The sequence below is a fragment of the Rattus norvegicus genome, chromosome 4 (genome assembly GCF_021556685.1).
Source record: "Rattus norvegicus strain SHRSP/BbbUtx chromosome 4, alternate assembly SHRSP_T2T, whole genome shotgun sequence".
NCBI classification, from domain to species: Eukaryota; Metazoa; Chordata; class Mammalia; order Rodentia; family Muridae; genus Rattus; species Rattus norvegicus.
This window is the reverse complement of record NC_141537.1, coordinates 147,980,590-148,007,430: the sequence shown is the minus strand read 5'-3', so window position 1 is coordinate 148,007,430 and position 26,841 is coordinate 147,980,590. Positions and strand designations below refer to the sequence as shown.

Here is a 26,841-nt window from a genome sequence, read left to right as displayed (position 1 = left end):
AGCAGATGGGCAGTCCCTGTGACCAGAGTGCAGTACAGAGATGGAGGTGTGAGAGGCATAGGAGGTGACTGAGTAGTCAGAAACAAAGTCACTGGTGAGCTGAACTTCCTCTTTGTGTATCCGCTGTGCAGTGAAAGCATGAATAACTAAGGAAAACCGTGAGTCAGGAAAAGGGGGGAGGGGTGGCCTAAGTCAAGGTCACAGAAGTAATTCTGCATGGGCACCACCTCACCCTTCCAAGCTTACCTTCCTGAGGTGGCTGTGGGCCTGCACAAGCCTCGGAGGAGGAGTCAGCCTCCTGCCTCCCACTGGTAGATGGCTGTGCTGTCCCATTTCCCATGGATGGTGGAGGGGAGGAAACCCTTGCACATGACACCACCATAACAGAAGAGGGGACACTGAGGCTGGAATTGTCAACGTCATCCGTTTCCTCTGGGGTATTAGAAGATGAGCCCGTATCCTCAGAAACCCTGCTCCAGGGGAGGGACAGCTGCCCTCTGAGCTGCTCCTCTACCCCAGCCATGGAGACTCGTGCCTGGGAGGAGGAGACAGACAGCAGCTGATCAGACACTGATATTAAAGCTGAAGGGGCTCCAGCAGGCATAAGCATGGTGAACTGGGCCCCTCCCCCAGCATAGCAAACTCTGCAGACAGGTTTTGCTCTTTTACCTCGTTTTTCCTCTCTCTTGCTAAAGACCATTACGTTCCTAAAGCTAGCCCTGGAGGTCTATTCCCTTATTTGGTCACTGACTCATTCCTGAGACAAAAACGCCAAGGTCCAACAATCAAAATTCATTTTTTGGCTAATATGTCCAATCAGGATTTACCAAATCACCCTAGCAGACACACACACACACGTTTTTCCCCCTAAAAACCCCGACTCCTGCGAAAACACCCTCTCTAGCTTCTCTTGTCTGCTTGCTTGTCTTGCTGCTACTGCTGCTTTGCAACCTCTCCCACCCCTCACCCCGTTTGCTCTGGGGAAATAAATCTCATTTGTGCTGAGCACATGGTCTTGTGCCCATACCCGTCCTTTCAAAAGCTGAAGGCCACCACCTGGTCTCCTGGGGGCTATAATCAAATGCCTGCTGCAGTCAAAGAAAGGGCACCCTGCCTTAAAGAGACCTGAACTGAGAGCCACAGGTAAATGGGTGAGCCCAGGGGGTCCAATCACTGCACCCCAATCTCTGATGGCTGTGACTAGGCCAGCTGTGGACAGGTGTCTGCATGTGTCTCCTTGAGTTTTCTGCACAGCCTTGGGTGTGTATGCTAGGCAAACATGCTACAAGGAACTACATCCAGGCCTTCTCTTTTGACTCCTTATGTCTGAGCTAGGAGCTCATTACATTGTATCCAGGCCTCAAACTCACTAAACCCTAAGCTGCCTTTAAGCAGCTGCTTCAGCTGCTGTGTCAGTGTCCCAAGTAGCAGACCAGCACTACTGCTCACCATATATACCACTCACCCTTAGTAAGAAAATTTCATTTCCTCAGTGTCTTGCAAAAAAATTCAGTGTACAGGCTGGCAGGATAGCACAGCAGGTAAATGTGCCTGCTGCCAAGAGGGACAATCTGAGTTCAACCCCCAGGATCCATATGGTAGAAGGAAGAGAAATAACTCCTGGAAGTTGTTCTTTGGCCTTGACATCTGTGTCATGGCATAGGTACATGTACACATGTACGTACACAAGTATATATACAAACATACTCTACTTCTAAATTTAATTTTAAAATTCACTCTGTAGACAAGGCTGGCTTCAAACCCATAGACATCCGCCCGCCTCTGACGCCCAGGCGCTGGTAGAGTAAAGCAGTGTGCCACCACACCCAGCTAATTTTTTTTTTTTTTTGAGCTGGGGACCGAACCCAGGGCCTTGTGCTTGCTAGCCATATAAATTTTTATAAACACAAAAATCTTGGAATCTAAAAGGGTGAAAGAAGCCTGTAGTTCTAGAACTTGAGAAACATGCAGCATCAGGAATGCACGGCCACTTTGCTAAGCATGAAGTTCAAAGCCAGCCAGAACTACAAGAGACAGCTTCTGAAAAACAAACAAGCAGACAGATACTAAAGCCAGGGCAGTGATCATACGCATAATCCCAGAATCTAGGAGATTGAGGCCGGTGAACTGCCTCAAGTTCAAGGCCACCATGAGCTACAGTGTGAGATCCTGTCCCCAAAAAGATAAAAGTTAAAGCAAGGGGAGGGAAGATGAATCCACCCTAGAAAGGCACATCCTAGTGAGCCTCGGGAAACTGGGTCCCATGCACAGACTCTGCATGGTGGAAGGAAAGAACTGACTCTCACAAGTTCCTGCAGAACCTCCATGTACAGGTACACACAGAACACATAACAAAGAAATAAGCCAATGCATGGCAGAGTAGCCCAGTGCACTAGATAGACCCTGCAGAGTTTGCAGGCCGTGGATCTTTCAAGCCAGGTTGTGCTACACTGTGATAGGCTGAAATGTCCTCTCCCCTTTAGCTCACATGGCAAATGGCTTATCCCCCAAGATCTGGTTCAAATATCAAGTCTCCAGATAAATGTGCAATTAGATACCCAAGAAGCATTTGCCATGCTGAGGACTGCAGTCTGAAGCTTCCTCTGAAGCTCTGTGTAATGCATGGGGTATGCAAAAACTGATGAGTGCATTTCTCAGTCATGTTTTTAAAAGAAAGGGAGATAGGGCTGGAGGGCTGGCTTAGAGGTAATGAGTCCTCACTGCTCCTGCAAAAGACCTGAGTTCGGCTCCCAGAACCCAGATGAGAGAGCTCACAGATACCTCTGACTTCAGCTCCAGGAAACCCAACATTCTGACGTCCTTTGGCATCCAAATGCGACAGACAGACAGACAGACAGACACACACACACACACACACACACACACACACACACACAGAATCTTTTCAAAATGGTGGGGGGAGAGGAACTAAGCAAATGGCTCATTGGTTAAAAGCACTGGCAGCTTCTCCAGTGGACCAAGTTTCAATTCCTAGCACCCACACAGCAGCTCGCAACTGTCAGTGACTCCAGGGGACCTGATGCCCTCTGCTGGTCTACACAGCACCAGGTACAAAAGTGAAGCACAGCCATACATGCAGGCAAGATACCCACACATGAACAAAATAAAATAATAATAAAAAGGAAGAGAGAATGTAAAAGTGTGTCCTCTTCTCTTAACCTTCTTTCTCTGACTGGAAAGCAGATGCAATGGATTGGGCAACCAATTGAGCGACAATTCACCTTGAATCCCGAAACGAAAGCTTTTTAGCCAGCATGGTTGGCCACTGCAGGCCTGATTACCTGCACCTAGACCGTCAACCCAAAGGCAGCAAACCCGTCTTGCTGAAAATCAGTGTATTTTGCCATCTCCTCATTATGGTCCCTTTACCCAAGCCCTAACTGATACACTGAACAGTTATATACATTGTATATATATACATTGATGGAATGGAATGAAAGAAAGTGAGTGGCTGGGGGCCGCGGGGGTGGGGGGTTGTTCCTTAGAATACATCTGATTGTCTCTGCTTGTGTACTGCTCTTCTGAAATCCTTAGTGACCTGAAAGTCCTGCTGGGCCTCTAGAGTCCTCTAAGCCTGAGCTTAGTGTCCCGCCCAGCTTGATGCAGAGTCCAGTCACACGCCGACCCGGTGAGCCACACAGACAACTCTCATGCAAAGACCAGGAAGTCCAGAACAGCAGGGCAGGAATGGCTTGCTCAGATGGACTGGTCCTCTGTACTTAGTGAGAGGACTTCCGGCACTCATCACAGCTCAGCTTAGGACTACAACATGGGCCATTTCAAGCCATTCTCTCCAAAAGGGTGGATACATTGCCACAGGACAGTTACAGACCAGAAGAAAAAGCAGACCAAGGGAAGACAAGAAGAGATTGGCTCCCACAAGAGGCTCCGACCAGATACTCACCCTAAGGGTCCCCCATGACCTACACAGCAACCCTGATTTCTAAGTTCCATTCTGCGCTCCCTGCAGCCCAGCCAGACACCTACCCTCAGGGCCCCACATGACCCACACAGCAACCCTCATGACTACAATGGCTCCTGTAGTTTTGCTGTGGACAATCAAGGCTAAACTTGACATATTGCATCACCAGCACGTGAGGCTTTCTAGGTAAGGCAGCAGGCAGCAGAGAGCTCACCTCCTCCAGGCTGGCCTCCCGTCTCCGCAGGCAGACGCTCACAGCGGTGGCCCAGGTTTCCGCGCAGGCCTCAGGCAGTAGCCCTGCCTTCCTCTCCAAGTGCTTCTGGCAGATCTCTTTCACCACCACCTTCCCCATGCTGGTCTTCCTGGAGTGGACTGAGGAAGTATTGCTGGGAATCTCACTGAGAAGCAAATCCTTCTGTGGGAGGAGAGGGAGGAAGTCCAGGTGAGATGCCGGGTGTGGCAAGACATCTTAAAAGGCACAAACAAGGGGTTGGGGATTTAGCTCAGTGGTAGAGTGCTTGCCTAACAAGCACAAGGCCCTGGGTTCGGTCCCCAGCTCCAGGAAAATAAAATTTAAAAAAAAAAAAAAAGCACAAACAAGTTCAGCTCCCAAGCACCTGAGAATGCACACGGCATTGCCGAGGATATCCACGGCCACATCTGTAGTGGCTTAGCCTGTCCCAATCAGAAAATGGAAACACGAAATGCCTCTTCCTGGGTAGGTATAACAGAAATACAAGTCCAACAATGGAACCACAGCACAAAATAGGACGCCAGACAGAAAAACATTCAATAGCCCATTTCCGACAAATAAATGCCGTCCGTTGGTAAAATATATGCATAGAAAATATATGCATAGCACTTAGCCACGTGCCTAGCACTTACAGTTTAATCTTTTTAAAAGATTTTCATTTTTATTTATTTATTTGTAGATATGTGTGTCTGTGTGCGGGTACGTATGCTTGAGTACAGTACCTGCAGAAGAGGGTATCAGATCCTCTGGAGCTGGAGTTACGAGATCCGGGTACTAAGCCACTGGATGTGGGTTCTGGGAACCAAACCCAGGTCCTCTGCATTATGCGTTATTAACCACCTATCTCTCTAGCCCCAATGGAATTGTATTGTTTTTAGGGTTTATTTTTATTTGTGTGTGTGAGTGTACGTTTGTCTCGTGTGTGTCTGCAGAAGCCAATAGGCAGCATCGGATCCCCTGCAGCCTGTTATGAATCTTGTGGTGAACGAGGACAAAAGGCAACAGGTCGTGAAGGTCACCCCTGACTGCACCCACCCTGAGGAGGGGATCTGAGTCACAGGCACCACCAACTACACGCAGCTTCTCCAAGAGGATCAAAAGGAAGTGGGGAGGACTGGGGACCTAGGGAGAGGGGTTGTAACCATCAGCCGGAGCAGAGCAGGATCACAGGGGAGTCAGAGGGGCCTCTTTCAAACCGGCATTTGAAACAGTCTTACCAAGATATAAGCAAGAAGGGAAACAAACAAAACAAAACAAAGGAAGTGAGGTTGCTGTTCGGGTCTAACAACAAAAGTACCAGAAATTCCACCACCTCCGACGGGAGCAGGAGGAGTGAGGAGGGAGAAGGTAAGCTCATTTATGGGGTCATAGTTCAGCTGGTGCACTGCTTCTATAGCATGTGTAAAGCCAGGCAGACAGAGAACAGAGGTGTGTGCCTTCAATCTTAACACTCCGGAAATGAAGGCAGAAGGATCAGGAATTCAATGTGTTGTATCAAACTGCTGTATACTTGATATATATCTATATCTATATATCTATCTACATATATATATATATCAAATCACTGCTATATATCTATATGCATATACATATGTACCTATTCATAATTACATATTATAAGACGCACAGCATTTTAAAGCTGAGTGTGACAACATGCACCTGTCACCCCAGCACTCTATAGCAACTGAGGAAGAGGTCTGTAAATCCAAGGCTAGACTCAGTTACTTAGTGAGGCTTGGTTTTGCCACCTAAAAGTCGTCCCTACCTCGTCCCTGTCCCTTGGTCCATTCTAGTCACTCACTCAGCCATCCCTTCCTCTACAGGGCCTTCTCCAGGCTCTAAACACAACTGGCGGAAGAAAAAAAAAGTCAAGGAAATGATTCCTAATGATATTCTGCTCTGCTCGTAGATCAGTGCCTGCCCAACTATCACCAGAAAGGCCTCATCCAGCAACTGATGGGAACAGATGCCCGACATTAGGCTGAGCCAGGGGAACCCCACAGAAGAGGGGGAGGAAGTACTGTGGGAGCCAGAGGGGTGGAGAATACCATGAAAACACAGTTCACAGGACCGAAGCAAGAGTCACCAACCCAACATGGGTTTGAGCTAGGCCCTAAGCACATACCTTTGAGTTATGTAGCCTGGTGTTCTTGTGGGTCTCCTAACAGTGAGGGATGTCTCCGACTCCTTTGTCTACCCTTGGGACCCTTTTCCTCATACTGTGTTGCTTCATCCAGCTTTGATGTGACTGCTTGTGCCTGGTCTTATTAAATCATGCAGATATACTCTTACTATATCGTGTTTGGTTGATATCCCTGGGAACCCCGCTAGGATTTTTTTTGTTTTGTTTTCCCAAGGGAAATTGAGGAGGAGTGGACCGGGGGAGAGAGGACTTGAAGGAATGGGGGAGGGGAAATGCAGTCATGTATGTAATGTAAAAGAAAAATTAAAAACAATTTAAAAATTAAAAACTAGGCAGGTATGGTGTCATAGGCCCATGGTTTCCGCTACACAGGAAACTAAGGCAGGAGGACTGCTTGAGCCCAGGAGTTCAAGGCTCACTGGGCGATATAATGATATTTTATCTCAGAGGGAGAAATAAAAATGTAAGCCCCACTGTGCCTGTTTCCCCAACCAATGAGTAGGTGGTTTCAGGATCTGGGCAGGATCTAGGAACACAACATGCCCGACCCATCAGGGATTCAATACCTGGGAGTGAAGACCGCTAAGGCTGTCACTTCTGGCGCTCACTCAGTTCCTGTGTGAACTTTTTTTTTTCTTTTTCTTTTTCTTTTTTTTCCGAGCTGGGGACCGAACCTAGGGCCTTGCGGTTGCTAGGCAAGCGCTCTACCACTGAGCTAAATCTCCAACCCGCTGTGTGAACTTTTAACTATTTATCTTTGGGGAAACTTAGTGGCGGTTGAGGAAGGGAAAATCAGCATGTAACAGTTGAAGGCCCTGAGTGGTTTGCAGAGAAAGAGAGACAAGTTACCACAAAGGGATCCAGAAACAGTTCCCAGAGCCCAACCCTTGCGACTCTCCAGAAGGAGAGATCTTATCCGTAGCCAGCAGTGAGAGAAGCTGCCACTAGCAGTGAGTTCACAGTGTGGGGAGCTTGACTATTGTCAGGGCTGTGCACAGGCTAGGACAAAGCATTCTTGACAGAAGCGTCAACCATGAGCCAACTCCCAAGGCCCAGGAAATTTGAAGAAAAATTAGAGCAACTAGTGAGTGAAACCACAGGACAAAATGACAAGGAGTGTGTGGGGGACAAACCACCCACTTGATTAGAGCATGCAAGGACTCACCAAAGAAATGGAAGGCAGGCTGAGACAGAGGAAGAAGCTCACTCAGAGGGCTGCGGCTGACTGTGTGGCACAAGTCTGTAATCCCAGAACTCAAAAGGCAGGAGGTTGACCGAGAATTCAAAGCCAGCCCCCACCCCCAACACACACCCAAAAAGAGAAAAATAAAAGGAAAAAAGGAGAAAACTAAGGCTAGAATGAGGCTTAGCAGTTGCGTACACACACACAGGCAGCGTCAGCTGTACTTCTAAAGTGGCCGTGTGGGAAGATGTGACAGACACCGAGAGCTCTGGACTGAGGCCTGAGAACTTCGTATGTGGTGGGCAAGGCTCCCCCTGCCCACACGAATGTATGCCCAAGGACACCAGCCAACCCACCAGAAGTGACTGGATCTCTTACCAGGTAAACTGGACTGCGGTCCTTGTCCATTGCAGGGATGCCGGTGAGAACCTCGGCCAATACCTGGATGGGTGGATAGGAGAGAACACAGAGTTAGCATGATCTATTCACAGTCAGCAAAAGATTTAGACAATGACAAAGGCTTCATCTTTTCTGTTGTTATTATTATTACTATTACATTTATTCATTGAGAGAGAAAGGGAGAGAGAGAGAGAGAGAGAGAGAGAGAGAGAGAGTTGGTATTCATGTGCCATGGCACTTGTGTGGAGGTCAGATAGCAACTTGTGGGAACTGAAACTCTCCTTCCACTAGGTGGATCCCAGGACTAGAACTCATGTAGTCAGGCTAGGCAGCAAGCACCTTTACCCACTGAGCCATCTTGACAGCTCCTGTTGTGGTTTATCCTGGAGTTATTTGTATTCTGATGCTAATTCCACTGCCCTAAGGACCGCTGCCTAATCACGTACTCAGGAATCAGCTGACTTCACCAGAACCTTCTCCCCATTGTATCTGTAAAGTACAGGTGAGGGGCAGGTACAGGACAGAAGGAGGCCTATCATTGGAGAAGAAGAAAGGATGGGTGGGAGAGAAGTTTGAAGGAAGAGGAGGAGACTGGAATGGAAAGGACAAACAAGAGGGGGGGGGAGAGGGGGGGGGGCAGAGAGAAGGCGTGGAGGACAATATGGCGGGTGACGTTAAGATTCCATGATGTACCTTTACAAGTTGTTACAAATGTTCTTAAGGGATGGATGGTACTGGGCTTTGTATGATTAAGTGGGCAATTATATCTTACCAATTGGGTCAAAGATTATTGTGTAGTATGTTCTTTTATGTTCTTTTATTTGAGTGTAGCAAAGTGTGTGGTGGCAGGAGACACTGGGCCGCCGAGGAATTGGGATGTGTTTCCACCAAGATATTTTTATTTTTTGTATTTTACAATAACAAGCCCCCTTTTCTTGTTTGTAAGAGAGGGTCTTTAGAAGTTACTCTGCAGCTGAGGGTGGCCCTCAGTTCCTAATTCTCTTTCCACACCACTATTTTCTCCCTACTTCATTCACCCACAAGGAGCACAGTCCTGAGCCAACATCCAGGTGGGAAACTGTGACATGTATCTGTGCAAGGAGCAAGCCTGCCTTCCTGGGATTCTCAGCAGTGTAAAGAAGCAGGAATGAACCAGGTGATGGTGGTGTCCGCCTTAAATCCCAGAACTTGGCAGAGGCAGGTGGATCTCTCTGCATTCAAGGTCAGTCTGATCTATAGGGCTAGGATAGCCAAAGCTAATGAAAGAAACTCTGTCTCAAAAAACAAGAAACAAAAAACACAAGAAACAAAACACACACACACACACACACACACACACACACACACACACACACACACACACACACACACACAAAATAAACAAAAAGCCACAGAAGTGGGAGATAGGCACAGAAGCCTGGATTCCCAGTTTCACTCTGCACAAGAAGTGAGCCCCAGGGCTGGGAACTGAAACTTGGGGGCCAGAGTCTGCATGTGTCACGTGGGGTAGAGCAGCTATGCTGCAGGATGAACAGCAATCCTTCGTGTCAAGTCTCTCCCACATCCTCCTACAAGTTAGAGCAGCTAGCCACAGGCTAGGCACTGAGGTGACCCTGCTCTTAGGGTAATGAGGAGCATGCAGGCAACGGCCAGGAGAGGGCAGCACAGAGCGCACCACAGAAAAGGGTCTGCAGCCAATCGAAAAGGGGCAGCCAGCAAGGTCCTTGCAGGAAGGGAGAAATAGAGGAAAACAAATTAGGAGATCGATGTCTACTCTTTTTCAGCCATGTGATTCTGGAAGGAACAAGTCCCTGACAAGGGTCACTTAGTGGTCATAAAAACACTGAAACACAGTGGGCAAGATGAGGCACTGGCATGCAGGCCAGACTTCTTGAGTTCAATCCCACAAGGTGGCTGGAGAAAGGCAACAACTCTAGACAGTTGTTTCCCGACTTCCACACGCAGTATGGCATGTGCACACACATATGCACACACACAAATACTACAATACCCATGTATACACAACATCCTATTAACTCTCTTTTTAATATTTATTAACTTACTTATTTCAGACAATTCTCTCTACAGAGCCCTGACTGCCCTAGAACTCACTTTGTAGACCAACCTGGCCTTGAACCTACAGAGATCATCCAGCCACCACACCCAGCCCCGTCACTACTCTATAAGCACCACTAACATCTCACTTTACAGGAGGCAAAACTGAGGCCCAAACATGGGGTGGGCAGGTGTTACACGGCAGAAGTACCTGTACTGGACTAGGCCATACTGCCTGGTGGTTAGAAGGTCTGCCCTATTGGCTTATTTTGACTTGTTTTAATTTTTATTTTGTTTTATTCTATTCTGTTTGTTTTGAGATACCGTCTTCCTAAAATACCTAGGTGCTCCTAGAACTCCCTCTGCCTCTTCTACCAGAGAGCCACTGGTTCTGCAAGCAAGTAAGGTTACTCAGCTTCATGAAGTCCTCACAGGGAACTTTGTGGGTGGAGTCGGGGGAATGGGAACCAGAGCAGTGCCCAGCCAGGGGCAGAAGGAAACTGAGTCTGGTTCACAGAGGTCCAGCTGAGGGTAGAAGGTGGCCCAGTGAGGGCTTCAGAGGCAGATGTGAACAGACAGGAGACTGTGGTCGCAGAGAGGAAGTACAGAGTTCAAGATGGGGAGGAAGGCAGATGCAAAACCCTGAGCGAAACAGTCTGAGTTTGGCTGCAGACAACACACTGTGCTTCTCAGGCAGCATTTCCCAATGCTGTGGAACACTCTGTGGTTCTGTGGAACACCACGTCGGACGGACAGACAGCAAGAAAGCAAGGCTCTGCTGTAAGGTCGAGCGGAGTTGGGAAGGCTTGCATAACCTTCTCTGGTGGGTTCACACCAACCAGGTCATAGGGTCAGCACCCTATTAAGTCTGTGGTGAAAAGCCCGCCTGGCTTTGCTCAACAGCATCCTCCAAACCTATCTGTCCTTTCAGCCCTTTTAACACACTGGTCCCACAGACATCAAAAGGAGTCAGTGTGTCCTAGAGATAAACTGAGCAGACTATCAGACTACAGAAGCTCTACAGCACGCCCTGAGCACCCGGCGCCCGGTCCTGAGGCAGGGAGTGTGCAGGAGAGGTGGATGGTCACTGACGGGAAGAGCGATGAACAAGCATGACAGAAAGATAGGTGGGTAAGCCATCCATGTGGATGGGAAGCAGGAAGTCGAGAGATAACATCTGCAGAATCACCCACCATATAAAGTTTCTGTAAACACCTGCTTACCGTTTTTAAGAGTTTTTGAGGGGTTGGGGATTTAGCTCAGTGGTAGAGCGCTTGCCTAGCAAGCCCAAGGCCCTGGGTTCGGTCCCCAGCTCCAAAACAAAAAGAGTTTTTGAGACAAGGTCAAGTTGACCTAGAACTCACTATGTAGCCCAGGCTAGCCTGAACTAAAAGGAATCTTCGTGCCTTGACCTTAAAAGTGCTGGCATTGCAGACATGTACCTACATGCCCAGCTATGCAAACCTTTTTAATCCTGAAAATCATTTATAAGTCGGAAGCCATACAAAACAGACCATGAAAGCTAGGCCTGGTGGCACATCTACAGTTCCAGTGCTCAAAAGGCTGAGGCAGGAACACAGTTGGTGACTAGGCTAGACCACAGGTACCCAGGGAGACCTCATCACAGAAATTTGGGAAGTATGGCTCAGTGGTAAAACACATGTCTAGCATGTCCAAGGACCTGGGTACTATCTTCAGTATCAAAAAATGGGAGGGGGAGGGAGTTAGGGCAAGCTAGTTAGTGACCCATCAGTGATCACCTTGTAAACATAAGGACTTGAGCTCAGATCCTGAGATCCCATTTTTAAAAATGCCAGACATTATAATACGTTGTAATCCAAGCTCTGGGGACACAGAGTCAGGAGGATCTTTGGGATTCACTGTTCACAGTCTAGCCTAAATGGTGAGCTTCAGGCCAAAGAGAGAACCTATCTCAAAGGAGGTCGACAGTACCTGAGCATAAGACCTGAACTACACCCCACCCCACACATGCTGCACACCCACAAACTACAGACAAGTAAAATAAAAGATTTTAAAAGACACAATAGGCTTTGTTTCAGATCTGGCCTATAGGCCACAGTCCAACAGCCTCTGCTGTAACTCCATGCAAGTCCCATGCTCACACAAAAGGAAATGCTTACAATTCCACAGCTGAAGATGTCTACTTGCTTGGTGAGCTGTCCCACTCGGATGAAGTTTTCAGGCAGATACGCAGCTGAGGCCTGGAACAGGTGAGTCTTCATTACAGTATATTTGGTCTTTTTATTGGTGGGACACGGGTGAGCTACTGGATGGGCTAGCTTGGGGTTAAGATGCTGGTCCAGCAAAACGTTGGCACTGTGGGGAAAGCAAGTAAAGAGAACCTCTGAATTCTGGGAAGAAAAGGTTACCATGGAAACACATCAGCCAAACAATTTAGCACTGGGCAATGACAGCCCTGTGAGTGATGGAGGGGAGGTGGTAACAGAAGACACTCAACATAAAATAGCCAGCCATAAATGGGAAGGGCCTTGAAAGCCCATTCATTCCACTAAGGGGACATGGGATTGAAAATTAGCCTAGTTGGCCCAGGAACACGCAGGAGATGCAGACTTCCACTGCCCACATATGCCAGCCCACTGCTCACACTGGTCTATACTCTACCAAAGCTGTTCCCACTACTGGCTCGGGCCTCACCAGAGCAAATCCAAACACTGGCATCCTTTATAACTCAGTTTGCTCAGGTTGTAGGAAAGGGGAGCATATTTTAAAAATTTTTTTTTCTTTTTTTCGGAGCTGGGGACTGAACCCAGGGCCTTGTGCTTGCTAGGCAAGCGCTCTACCACTGAGATAAATCCCCAACCCCACGTTTTAAAATTTTTAAAAAGAGAAGTGAACATATCCTTTGATCCAGTCAGCTGGAAGGAGTTAACTCAGAGAAAGAATTCCTGAGAGGGTGGTTTCATGTCTGGAACTAACTTTAGCAGTGTTTTATCTTATTGCATTTGTTTGTGTGAAGGGAGCACGAATGCCACATCTTGCCAGGGGAGCACAGTGGGAAATTTTGCAGGAGTTGGCTCTCTCCTTCCATCATTTAGATTTAAGGGATCAAATTCAAGGCCATCAGACTTGGCAGCAAGAATCTTTACCCACTAAGCCAGCTCACTGGCCCACCAAGCAGTATATGAAAAGGAAGATGCCAGGCCAGACACAGTGCTAGCTCACTTACAAACCCCAGCACTCAGGAAACTGAAATAGGAGGGCTGCTGGAAGTTCGAGGCCAGTGTAGGCTACATAGTGAGCTTCAGGTCAGCCTGGGCTACACTGTGAGTTAGAGGCTGGCTCTTCTCTACAGCAAGACTTTGTCTCAATAAACCAAAAAATAAGAAAAGTTTAATGGAGAGGGGTTGGGGATTTAGCTCAGTGGTAGAGCGCTTGCCTAGCAAGCGCAAAGCCCTGGGTTCGGTCCCCAGCTCCGAAAAAAAAAAAAAAAAGGAAAAAATGAAAAGAAAAGTTTAAAAATTATTTTTGATAATAGCCAACAACTCCAATATCAACTACTAGGAGTATACAAGTAAATGTGGACAAGCCACTTCACTGCAAGGTTAAGAAATCACAGTAAACCATGAAGCCTTGCAACATGACTCCCTGATCAAATAAGTGGGGAAGCAGAAGAGAAACTGGGAGCTGTGAAACCATCCAGTCTTAGGGGTGAGGATTTGTGTGAGAGGAAAGCAAGGAATTGAAAATGAGTCAGGGGGTTGGGGATTTAGCTCAGTGGTAGAGCGCTTGCCTAGCAAGCGCAAGGCCCTGGGTTCGGTCCCCAGCTCCGAAAAAAAAGAAAAGAAAAAAAAAAAAAAAGAAAGAAAATGAGTCAGGATGCAGCTTGATGGGACAGCATGCCCAGCATGCTGTGCTGTCCAATGTAAGTCAGGAGAGGAAAGAGAAAGGGGTTTGGGTTGGCATGCACTACATGGGAGGAAACCTCAAGGAAAAGCAAGACCTATGGTTGTGGAGCTGGTTCTGCTGAATGCCTTGGACTCTTGGAATCTCACCCATGATACCACTTCTCTTCCCCTTGGAAATCTGATTCTAAGATGCTGGGGACAGGAAGCCTCCCTGACAAGACACAGGTAAGGCGGGTACTGAGGAAAGTTTGAATGAGGAGCTCAAATCCCAAGGCTGGGCACAGCTCCCAGATGGAGTGCAGGCTAGCTCCTGAGTAGATGTTCAAATGTTTAGGGTGCTGTGGCCTGTGGGGAAACTAACCCAGAAAGGCCACAGACAAAGTGACAGTTTCACATAGTGGGCGTGAGCAGAGAACACACCTCAGAAATACTGGATTTTGAGGACCTAAAGAGAGAGCTAAGGTCCCCAAGGGAGGGGAGAGGCAGGCAGGGAGGGAGGGAGGGAGGGAGGGAGGGAGACAGACAGACAGACAGACAGAGACAGAGAGGCAGGCAGGTAGGCAGGCAAGCAGGAAACAAGAACAGGAGCTAGCCTCGTTCTCAAAGCCAGGCCTGGGGAGCAAGCCCAGCTCATCCTGCCCTCTCACCTCTTCACATTACTGTGGATGATATCCAGGCTATGCAGGTGTTCCACAGCTAGAAGAAGCCCTGAGCAGATGCTGGCACGCTGTGGCCAGGACAACATGTCTGAGTCGCCCTAAGAGAAAGAGAAGGAGCAAAAAGGATCACTCCTGAACCATTCTAAAGTCTTTACAGCCCATTCTTGGACTCCTTCGACTCTATCCTTGGTCAAGGGGCTCAGCCAGTGGGATGTGCTACCTTGTAATGATATTCCCATCAAACGATCTACTGGAAAGTCCAAGCTCAGACACACATGAGCTGTGTGACTTTGGGAAAATACTAGAGGTCTCTGAGCTTCAGTTTCCTTGTATGAAATGGAAGTGTAGCTCAGTGTGGGAGCACTTTCCTTGTCTGTATAAAGTCCTAGATTTGATCTTAGCCCTATAAAGACGAGGAGGAGGGCAGCTGGGGATGGAGCTCAGTTTAAACTGGCCTCTGCTATCCAGGTCCTGGATTTCACACCCCAGCCCTGCAGAGAGCAGGCGTAGTAGCACATGTTTGTGCTCCTAGCTCAGGAGGTAAAGACAGGAGGATCAGAATTTCAAGGTCTGTCTGCCATGTAGTAAGTTTGAGGCTGACCTGGCTACTGATGACCCTGTCTCAAAAAAAAAAAAGTCATCATAAATAAAGATAAAACGAAATAAAGGATACATTGGTGTATGCATTGAAGATTTTATGAGCTTTCCAAAAAGTTTACACTCTTCGAAGTCCTTAACTTGACTGCCAGGCAAGAGCTATCTGTTCTGTTCTATGACCACAGCCCATGACCCATGGGTTTACCTGAGCCCAGAGTCTGTCCTGCAGAGAGCCATTGGCCATGTAGGGGTAGATGAGGCTGTGGAACTGTCTTCCAGTGCAGAAGCCCAGCAGAGGTAGGATGTTGGGGTGGCAGCATCTGAACCCAGCACAAGTGTACAGTCAGGCTTCAAAGAGCAAGAACCAGAGGCAGACCATCCCTTCCCAGCTCGGACCACCAGCTACACCCACCCATGCCACAAGCTCTGATCCCTGATGGCCTCACCCTACTCCCCCTGCTGTGAGTCTAACTAACCCTAACCCACCTCTGGGAACAGGCTGAAGGATGAAGAACTTGCTATAGGCCACCACACCCACCTCAGGATTAGTCAAAAGGGGAGTCCCGCTGGCTGAGTCACCTTTCTCCTCTTGGCTTTCCTCATGACTCCACATATGAACCATTCACATGTCTATCTGGGAAAGGATACTTCTCTTCTGCCTCCCAGAAATCTCTTGCCTCACAAATCACCATACACTGTTACACACAGTTTTCTATCCCCTTCTTGTGGTCATAGCCCAGGCTACCTCACAGGGCAAGTGCAGATGGCCTTGTGTCAGATCGTGCTGCCTTCCCATGCCTACTTCACACCTGTTCATTCACTAGCCATTTGCACACCTGTCTGTACTGCATGCACTGTGAAGCAGGGGCTACCTCGATTCAAGTGAGCACTCCCTCTAACCTGGGAAAGCCTGGGCTAACTAAACTAAATGAATGGAGGAGTGACCACCAAGCCTATGTGAGCACAGAGTTGAAGCAAGGACACAACTACATGTCTGGTCTCCATGAAATGAGTGTCTACATGGTTACACACGTGTGTGTTATTTCTCATGGATGACTAGAGAAGGCATTAGGAAATAGGAAACAACAGAGCCAGGACATGTCTCAGTCCCCAGCTGTTCCCTTCTCCCCCTAAGCCCCTCCCAGCTCTGGGGTGGGAAGCCTTTAGTGTGCAGCCTTCCTCCCTCAGCATCCCCAGTGCTGGGCTGACAAGAGCATGCCTCGAAGCCAAGTGAACATAGTGGGGGGTAACTTTTGAAGGTTTTATTACTTTACACCTGTGATCTTGGGGGGCAAGAGGATGGGGAGTCCATGCTCAGCTACATCTCCAGCCTGACTTAGAAAACGTGTTCTGCACAGACTGTAGACTATAGCAAGCGCCCTACAGTGTGTTCTGCCCAGAAGGAGCCATAGACACTGAACACTGGAAAACACAGCTGTATACCAATAAAACTTTATTTCACGTCATCTTGCATTCATGGACCATGAGACATCCTTCTTTAGATTTGGTTCAACCGTCTTAAAATATAATAAAACCTGGGCCAACTGCAGTGGCGCACACCTTTAGTCAGCACCTGGAAGGCAGAGGCAAACAGATCTCTGGGAGTTTGAGACCAGCCTGGTCTACATAAAGAGTTTCAGGCCAGCCAGGCTACATAGGAAAACCTAGTCTCAAAAAATAAAATAAGCCAGGTGTAGTAACTCACACCCTTAAACACTTGGGAGACAGAGACAGGTGGATCTGTAAGTTTAAGGCCAGCCTGGTCTACGTTGCAAGTTCCAGGACAGGCAGGGATACACAGAGAAACCCTGTCTCAAAAATAAAACGAACCATTCTTCCATCTTGGGCTATACAAACACACACAGAGGCAGATTTAGTTCTGTGGGTCCCCGCATGTCTAGTGTTGTGATGGGTTTGCCATTAGACCACCAGTCTGTTTGCCTATTTCAAAATGGGATAGGAAGTCCTCATACATGGAAGGAGGAGCTAAAACAAACCAAGGTTTCTTGGAGAATTCTAATTTTTGCTGCATAGGAAGAGCATAGACTCTGGACACAGTCCACAAAGACTCACACTCTGGCCCTGCCACTTACCAGCTGTGTGGTCTTGGGCCAAACACTGAGTCTCTCTGGGCTCCAACGTATACACCTATACTACGATGGCCCTGGGATATGTGTTGCCACATTCTGGTGACAATGGAATGAGCTTGTATATGCTGTGACCTGAGCATGTGCCCCAAAGTTTGTGTGTTAGAAACTGGATCCCCAAATTTATAGTCAGAGGTACTTGGAGGCAGGATGATCAGGAGTCATTAGGGTTAGGGGAGGTCATGGGCTAGGGCTGTACTAGATGGGGAGAGACCCTCAGTCTCCCTATGTGATGCTTGCTGCTCTGGTGTTGGCTACATGAGGCCTCAGTGGAGACCCTTGACTTCCCAGCCCCCAAAACCATGAAATAAACACTCTTGAGCTTTAGAAGTCACCCCCTCTGTGACGCTCAGTGACAGCAACAGAAAAAGGCCCAGAACACTACTGGCAATGTTAACTGCTTGCCTTGCATGTTGGAAGCACTGCCTGCTGTCATCATTAGGTCAGGGACTCTGCAAGGAAACTTACCTGAGGCAGAGCTGCATCTCCGCCTGCAGGAATCTGTCCATGGACCCTGGACTTGAGCCAGTCACCTGTGGGAACATGCACAACCCTTGAAGAACCATCCATCCCCAGCCGCAGGCCCCGAGCTCCCTGCAGACGCCCAAACCTCACCTCCCTGAGCCTCTTGAAGGCAAAGGCCACGCCATTCCTTTGTCCCCGGTAGATATCGGCAAAGGTCCCCTCACTGATTCGGTGGCTTTGGTCAAAGTCCTCAGTTGCTTGAACGATATCTGCTTCACTCCAGAAAAGCCTGTCTCCGGGCAAATTCAAAAGCTTTTCCTGCTTGGGGATGGACGTGCTACAATACTGGGGATTGAGAGAGAAGAGTGGGTGGTGACCATAATCACAGTGCTCTAAGCAGGGCTTTGGAGACTACACATACTGAAGACTATACACAGAAGTCTGGCTCCTCTAACTCCCCTTTCAAACACAGGTGCATAGAAATTTATATTTTTGAAGTCACATAAACCCTTATTAATCGCTCTAGGAAATAGTTCTAGGGAACTATTGTAGAAAAAGAACAGGCAATTAAAGATGAATGTGTCTCCTGCCAGTTAGATATACTAGAATCGGCTTTCAAAAAGGAGTATGGGACCAGCAAGATGGCTCACTAGGTAAAGGCTCTCAAGAAGCCGGCAACCTGAGTTCAAGCCCCAGGACATATAACAAACTCCTGAAAGTTGTCTAACTACACATGTGTGCCACAGCACACACATGCCCTCACATATACATATATACATACATACATACATGCATACATACATACATACATATATACAAAATAAATACATGTAGAACAAATATTTAAAGATTATGTACAAAAATAAAAAGGAAAGAAAACAAACGTTAATAGAAACTTTTTTATAAATAATTTTTAAAGATTTATTTATGGGTGCTCTAGCTGCATTTACACCTGTATGCCAGGAGAGGGCATCAGATCCCATTACAGATGGTTGTGAGCCACCACGTGGTGGCTGGGAATTGAACTCAGGACCTCTGGAAGAGCAGCCAGTGTTCTTAACTGCTGAGCCATCTCTCCAGCCCCTGAAACTTTTTATTTATTTTATTTTATTTTATTTATTTTTTTTGAGACAGAGTTTCCCTATGTGCCTCTGGCTGGCCTGGAGCACACTGTGTGGACCAGGCTGACCTCAAACACTCAGAAACCTGCCTGCCTGTCCTCCAACTGCTGGGCCTAAAGGTTCTTTTTTTTTTTTTTTTTTAATTCTTTATTAACTTGAGTATTTCTTATTTACATTTCGGTTGTTATTCCCCTTCCCGGTTTCCAGGCCAACATCCCCCTAACCTCCCCCTCCCCTTCTATATGGGCTTCCCCTCCCCATCCTCCCCCCCAAAGGTTCTTAATGATTCAACCATCTCTGAAAATGATTAAGTTACAGAAGATGTTTATTAACCAGCCAGGAGCTGCTCCTTTCTCCCCCAGGGACAAGCCCAAACCCTCTCAACTTCTGAAGAACATAAAAACTTTTGATATCTTTAAAGAACAAACAAACAGAGTTCCACTATGTCACTCTGGTTGGCCTCAAACTCACTGTGCACACCACACTAACCTCTAACTCACGCAGAACTGCCCACCTCTGCCTCCCAAGGGCCACCACTTCAGGCTTTATGTTTTCAAGTTAGAAGAGAAGAACAGGTGTGCTAGTAAATGCCCACGATCACAGCGTGATGATGCACAGATTCAAATCCAAACTGAACTATGTAGTAAGAGCTTGTAGCACACACATGGGTATGGAGACACATGCCTGCTATTCAATAATTTGGGATGTAGGGACAGTAGTTCAAGGTTATCCTTAGCTAGATAGCAAGCTTGAAACCAACCTGGGCTACGTGGAACCCTGTCTCAAAAAGAGTGAAAAGCAATTTCTTTTTCTTTCCTCCTTGGCTGGGGTGGGACCCAGGGCTGTACCACTGAGCTATACCACAACCTGCTGCTTTCATTTCTAACCCGGTGGGAATCATAGTCATCTTATTTCCAACGTAGTCACAACAGTATCTGGGAGCATTAACAAATGAGGGTGAAAGTACCCACAGGAGGAAAGTCCAAGAACGATCCGGAACCCAAGTCAAAGTGCAGGACCACTCTGACTATTGTTCAACTCTGACAAGAAAATGGGGAGGGCTGGGTGGCTGTAAACTATTTCCTGTAACTGTCCGTGTAGGCCAGTACGAGGTCAGGTCTTGCTTACACAGTGCCATTGAAAACAAAAGTCCTATTGGGCTTCATAGTGAAGGCTTGTCCTCCCAGATGCTCCTCAAGAGGCCGAGACAGGGGGAATCACAAGTTCAAGACCTGACTGTGAACCTTAGTAAGAGCTTGCTCAAAAACAAAACAAAACAAACACAACAAACAAACAAAAAGGGGGAAGCTGTAATTATAGTTTAGTGGTTCAATACAGAGGGCCCTGGGTTCAATCCCCAATGTGGCAAACATGAATCCTGACCTAGGCTGGGACTCAGTACTAGGGTGCTTCCTTAGACCCTGAATAATGCCCCAAAGATATAATCCACCCAGACCCCCAAACTCGATGCAGCACACACCCTTCATTTCACGGATGAGTATCCTTAGTCTCAGAAGCTTGGAGAGACATTCATGGGTCCCTTGTCCTCCCCACCCCCACACTAGTCTCAGGGAATGAAGAAACTGTTTCTGAGAGGACCATGAGCCCGAACACGACTGGGATAGAAGGGTGGATTTACCTTAGATTGGAGAGAGTCAGGTACATCAGTTTTCAGGGAACAAGGGGCATCCTCCTCGCATGGACGTTGGCATGAGGCCTGCTGCTGGGCGCCAGCCATGGTGGTCCCTGGAAAGGATGATGGGGTCAGCGCTCTGCCTGGGACTTCTCCTTCAGTCAGTGCTGTCCTCCTGACACCATGTGCCAGCCAACTAGCTCCACGGGTGTCACTTCATTTAGGCCTGGTGACACCTTGCAACAGGTGCAATTTATCATCTCTAATGACAGGAGGAGACCAGGAAGTGGGAGGTGTCCTGGGCAGCCCAGGTCACCCGATGGGGGATGTCCCTGTGCTGTCCCACTGCCTGGCAGAGAACAGCTGAGAAACCTCCACTGTGGTCCCACAGCAGATGCTGTTCACCAAGTACTCCCAGAGAGGCCCAGGGGAAAGTAAGGACAGGAGCAGAAGGGGCCACACAAGCATTCCCCCTGGGATGGCCTGAAGGACTAGGGAAATCAAGGGTACTGAGGGAGGGGAGGAGGAGAATCAGCACTCACTCAGTAAATACCTAGGCACGGTTACTTAGCACCTCAATCCTTTGGTTACCGTAGCCAGGGGCAACTCGAGCAACTATCATACTGCTTTGCAGAAGGGACTCAGGATCCATCCATAGACCCTGGTACCCTGCAGGGGTCCTGGAACCAGCCTCTCCATGGCCACTGGGTCACAAGAAGTCTGATCATCCCTGAAGCTGGCAGATGGCATCATGAACAGTCTACTCATGTGGGTTGGTGTGTCTGGTTTGGGTTTGGGTTTTGTTTTTTTAAGACAGGGTCTCTCGGGGTTGGGGATTTAGCTCAGTGGTAGAGCGCTTGCCTAGGAAGCGCAAGGCCCTAGGTTCGGTCCCCAACTCCGGAAAAAAAAAAAAAAAAAAAAAAACCAAAAAAAAAAAAAAAAAAAAAAAAAAAGACAGGGTCTCTCTGTGTAGCTCTAGCTATCCCGGAACTCTCTCTGCCTTTGCCTCATGAGGGCTGGGATTAAAGGCTTGTGCCGCCAGCACCACCTGACCAGGGATTTCTGTTCTTAAATGTTTTAAAAGAATTGTCTAAGGCTTTCCCGGATGGTGGGACAAGGCAGAGTAGCAGAGCTGATGAAGTAACTGTGGACCATGCATGCAGTCTGGACAACAGCACAGAGCCTTCGACACACTGCTTTCATTGTCTGTATGGACACTGCAGATTTGATGAGAAACTACACATACTACATACAGCACAAACCACACACACCCATAAACCACACCAAACTCCATGCATCACACAAACACACACCCCACACCGTACCATACACACAATATACACCACATACATACGCAAATGCACACTCACAACACCCCACAAACACACACACACACACTGCACCACAAACACTACACATGCTACATACACTGTTGCCACAGTAGATCAGAGGGTCTAGTGTGTAACATCCTGCCTGCCGAGTGCTGTCCAGGTTCATTTCCATGAACTGCAGGACCCACTCATCTCTACATAAAAGTCCTCAAAATACAACCCTCCAAGTGCCTGAACTTTTCCTCTAAAATAAAGACCGTCCTCAAACAGCAGCTTCCCTGGACAGCAGAAGAGCCCAGAATCTGGGGCTTTCCCAGGGCTGACTAACCTCAGTAATCGGTAGAAAGAGTAACTCCTCTTGTTCCAACTACAAAAACAGAAGAGTAACTTCCGCTTCTGTGGGAGGGACTGTAGGGACAGGCCCAGTGACCCGGGCACACCTGCTCCCTGGGGCCACTCAGGAAAGTGAGCGTTCAAAAGCTAATGGTGAAAATACACCTCTCAACTCCTTCCCCACCTCCCCCCCTCATTATCTTTCTCCCTTTGGCAAAGGAGCAGCAGTTTGGCATGGGTCTGAGAACTCCTTACCTGTCAGGAATTAGGGTAATGTCAGCACATTTTCCCCTTTCCTTCAATATTTTTAGTTACAGGAAATAGTCCTTGACCTTTTGTTAACTCACCCCACCCCCCAACCTCCCCCACCCCACACATACACACACTTTCCTCCTCTTCCTTTTTTGAGTTTCTATATCCAGTCCTGGCCTGGAACTGGATATAGAAACTGTAGAGAGCACAAGGTCCTTGTGTTCAGTCTGACCCCAGACAGGTGTGACTTAGACTACACGAGATCCTCCCTAGCCCTTTAAACTATAGAATTCTTCTTTCCTTCCTTTCTTCCTTTCTTGAGACAGGATTTTTCTGTGGAGCCCTGGCTATCCTACAACTCACTCTGTACACCCAGCTGGCCTCAAACTAGAAGACCAATCTGCCTCTGCCTCCTGAGAGCTGGGATTAAAGGTGTGCACTTCCACTGCTCAGCTAGAATCTGTGAGGACGTGACAGCCAGCCCTGACCTGATGGCCCTGCCCAGAAATGAACTGAGCTCATTTCCAGTCCTCAGACCTGAGCGACCATTCACACACATCCCCTATGATGACTAAAGAAACGTAATATGGGGCCAGGCATCCGGTAAGGGCTGTGGTCCTACAGCTCTGGAATGCCTGGGAGATTCTAGTGACCTGCAGGGGAGATCCGAATAGGATAATGGGCCATGAGGTGTTAACATCTGCCTTTGCGGCTGTAAAACCTGCTTCTTGCTATGGAGAAGGGATGACATACATGGTCTTTTATTACTATATAGCAGAAAAGTTAAAGTGAGAAAGAAACAGCTGAAGAAAAAGACGATTTTCCTGCCCAGCTGTGGATTCCACAGTCAGTTGTTTTACACACCATTTCTACTGTTTTTAACTGGATTTCCTTGTCCCCTCACACAGATCCATATGTTTATCAGCTCTGGTATTTGCAGAGACCCCTATAAGAAACCATGTTGGCATGGAATTTGCATTCATCCCCCTGCCTCTGCTTCCACCCAGCTGAAGTGCCTGATTCTCTGCAATGGGATGCAATGGGCTCTGTTCTTACCCATTTACAGATGGAGGAACTCAGAAATGAGGAGGCTGAGAGGAAATTTAAGCACTGGTGGCCTCAGCTTCAGGATCAAGCCTCTAACAATGGCTTCTCCGTGCAGGACTGGCTAGCTTCAGGCTCCTCAGTGAGCTGCATTTCATGGAGCTGCATTTCTGGGATCTTGAGCTTGCAGGCCAGAGGCTACAGGAGAGGAGAAGCCAGTCCTGGGGAAGTCATTGCTGGGTATCCTCTTGTCATCTGGCAGACTCCCTCAGCTCTGGGCTGAGCACGAGAGGCTGGACATGCATATAATGTATTCTGCAAGGCTCTGGGAGAGCAGCATATGCTGTATGGGGGAGGCAGGAGTGCTCGAATGATTTAAGTCATCTTGATGAAAATGATGGGAGAGAGTGGCTCAGTGGTAGAGCACTTATCTTGTATGCCTAAACCCCAGGATCCCCCCTGAACCCCCACTCTGAAAATGGTATTTATAAACTTAACAATGTAGTGAGAATTCTGGAATTTTGGTTTCTTTAAAAAGCACAGAAATATGTTTTTGTTTTAATCCTAGCTGTGGGGATACTGGGCTGCATGAGTGGCAGCAACTGACTATGATTTGCTTCACGCTCTAGCAGAGGCATGGTCTTGCCAGCAGCAGATAGTTTCTGCAAATGTGTGGTATTTGGAATTCTGGGAATTTTTCAGAAGGTATATAAATTCTAGAGCCTTGAAAGGTGGGGGTGGTGGCTGTTGGCCATTCAGGGGGGTTGGTCAAGTTTGTAAGTAGTCTTATTCTTTTTTTTTTCTTTTCTTTTTTTCGGAGCTGGGGACCGAACCCAGGGCCTTGCGCTCGCTAGGCAAGCGCTCTACCACTGAGCTAAATCCCTAACCCCAAGTAGTCATGTTCTAAGAGGAAAGAAATCTCCTCCTCCTCCTCCTCCTCCTCCTCCTCCTCCTCCTCCTCCTCCTCTTCTTCTTCTTCTTCTTCTTCCTCCTCCTCTTCTTCTTCCTCTTCCTCCTCCTCCTTCTTCTTCCTCTTCTTCTTCCTCTTCCTCCTCCTCTTCCTCCTCCTCTTCCTCCTTCTCTCTCTCCCTCCCTCCCTCCCTCTCTCTCTCTCTCTCCTCTATCCTTCTTTCTCTCCTACCTAGTGATGGGGGGTCAAACTAGGGGGTTGGGGGATAAAAGGTGGGAAAAAGAACTAACAAAGTAGCAAAGACCACTGCACAACACATTTAGGGTCTTGGGGTTTGGCGTGCTGAAGATTGAAGCCAGGCCCTCTGCATACCAAGCAGACACTCGGCCAAGGGTCACATGGACCTATGACCTCAGCTTCCTGAGTACAGTCACCCAGTTATATAGCCTAGAATAAGGCTGAAATCAAGATCCTACTGCCTCAGATACTCACATAGCTGGGATTACATGAATACACCACCACAGGCAAATATTTCCCTTTTTCTAATTCACTGTGCAGTGTGCTTTGATGTACACACACACACACACACACACACACACACACACACACACACCATGCGCTCAAAAGAAAAAAGTAAGAAAACCTATGGGTCTGAAAAGATGGGTCAACAATTAAGAGCACTGACTGCTCTTGAGGAGGACCTGGGTTTGATCCCACATAGTGGTACCCCACCATCCCTAGGGAATCCCAGGAAATCTGATGGTATCTCTTCAGCCTCTATCTCGGGCACTCAACACAAGTAGTCCACAAGCATAGTCAGGCAAAGCATTCGTACACATAAAATAAAAAACGAATAAATCTAAAACTCAGAAGAGAAGAGAAGAGAAGAGAAGAGAAGAGAAGAGAAGAGAAGAGAAGAGAAGAGGAGTGTTGCGGTTTGCCCTGAAGTTACTGTATTTTGATGCTAATTCCACTGCCCCAGGGACAGCTGCCTAGTCTTGGACTCAGAACTCAGGTGACTTCAGCAGAACCACCTCTCCATTAAATTTGTAAAGTACAGGTGAGGGGCAGGTACAGGATAGAAGGCCTGTCATTGGAGGAGAAGGAAGGATGGGTGGGAGAGAAGTTTGAAGGAAGAGGAAGAGACAGGACAGAGGGGGGGGGGGGGGAAGCCATGGCAGGTGATGTTAAGATTCTGCTCTGTGTATTTACATGTTGTTATCAATGTTCCTAAGGGATGGATGGTACTGGGCTTTGTATGTTTAAGTGGGCAATTATATCTTATCAATTGGATCTAAGATTATTGTGTTGTGTGTTCTTTTATGTGAGGGTTTGAGTGTAGGAAAGTGTGTGGCTGGGATGTGTTTCCGACAAGATATCTAGCAGATATCTTGGGGCACCGTGGTGAAGACCTAGCAGGTAAAAGACAACTATACTCTTTTATTTTTATATTTTTGCAACAACAGAGGAGCACCTGAGCTCAGAAAGGAGCATGGTTTCACAGGCTGGCCCTTCTTCTGGTCATCCTTGAGGTTTCTTCCAGAAGTAGCCACAGGACCTGGCTTCACAGCCTCTGGGAAGGCCGAGAGGGGAGACAAGCTGTCAGGAGCCGGCTTCCCTGGAACAAGGTATAGAAGGCATTGTTAGTTTCCATGACCAGGGAGCTATGGAGAGGCAGATCTGAAAGTCAGGGACTTGAGGTCCAACCCTGCCTCCAGCACAAATTCTCACTGTGCCTCCTAAGTTGTTTGCTCTGGGCAGCCTGCTCCTATGTCCACTGGGATGACGGGCTATGACAACGCCATATGGTTTGACTCTGACATTCTGAAACACACACACACACACACACACACACACACACACACCCCTCTAGCTTCCAACTTGATAGTTGTGCAACGTCCAAAAGGTCACACTTTCCATCTGTCAGCTTCCTACCAGATGGAGACCATCAGGGCTAGAGAGATGGCTCGGCATTAAGAGTACTCACTGGTCTTGCAGAGGACCTGGGTTCCAGTCCCAACATCCACTATAGCAGCTCACAACTCTTGTTCCAGGAGATCCAATGTCCTTCTCTGATCCCTATGAGTACCAGGCATGCACACGGTACACATACATGCACATGAAAACAGGGACTGGGAGATGCCTCAGTGATTAAGAGCACTGGTGATCTTCCAGAAGACCCAGGTTTGATTCCCTGCATCCATATGGTGGTTCAAAAATATCTGTAGCTGTAGTTCCAGGGGACCCAACACCCTCTTCTGGCCTCTGCAGGTGCTATGCACACGGGTGGTACACATACATGTATTCTGGCAAAACACTCATATACATAAAATACAAATAAACAAATCTTTAAAAATACATAAATTAGGGGCTGGGGATTTAGCTCAGTGGTAGAGTGCTTACCTAGGAAGCGCAAGGCCCTGGGTTCGGTCCCCAGCTCCGAAAAAAAGAACCCAAAAAAAAAAAATACATAAATTAAAAACAAA

The 26,841-nt window shown here is 47.8% G+C and overlaps 1 protein-coding gene across 2 annotated transcripts in view; it reads right to left on the bottom strand.

Moving 5' to 3' along the window:
* The window catches only part of Irak2 (interleukin-1 receptor-associated kinase 2), a 56,628-nt gene that overhangs the window by 3,251 nt on the left and 26,536 nt on the right, over positions 1-26,841 (bottom strand). For both annotated transcript variants that reach the window (XM_087658188.1, NM_001025422.1), the window contains 10 exon segments: positions 25,830-25,973; positions 20,492-20,598; positions 17,882-18,076; positions 17,735-17,799; positions 15,325-15,439; positions 14,511-14,620; positions 12,118-12,313; positions 7,901-7,963; positions 4,158-4,358; positions 247-535 (listed from right to left, as the gene is read on the bottom strand). In XM_087658188.1, coding sequence (XP_087514314.1) covers positions 247-535; positions 4,158-4,358; positions 7,901-7,963; positions 12,118-12,313; positions 14,511-14,620; positions 15,325-15,439; positions 17,735-17,799; positions 17,882-18,076; positions 20,492-20,598; positions 25,830-25,973 — 1,485 coding nt within the window.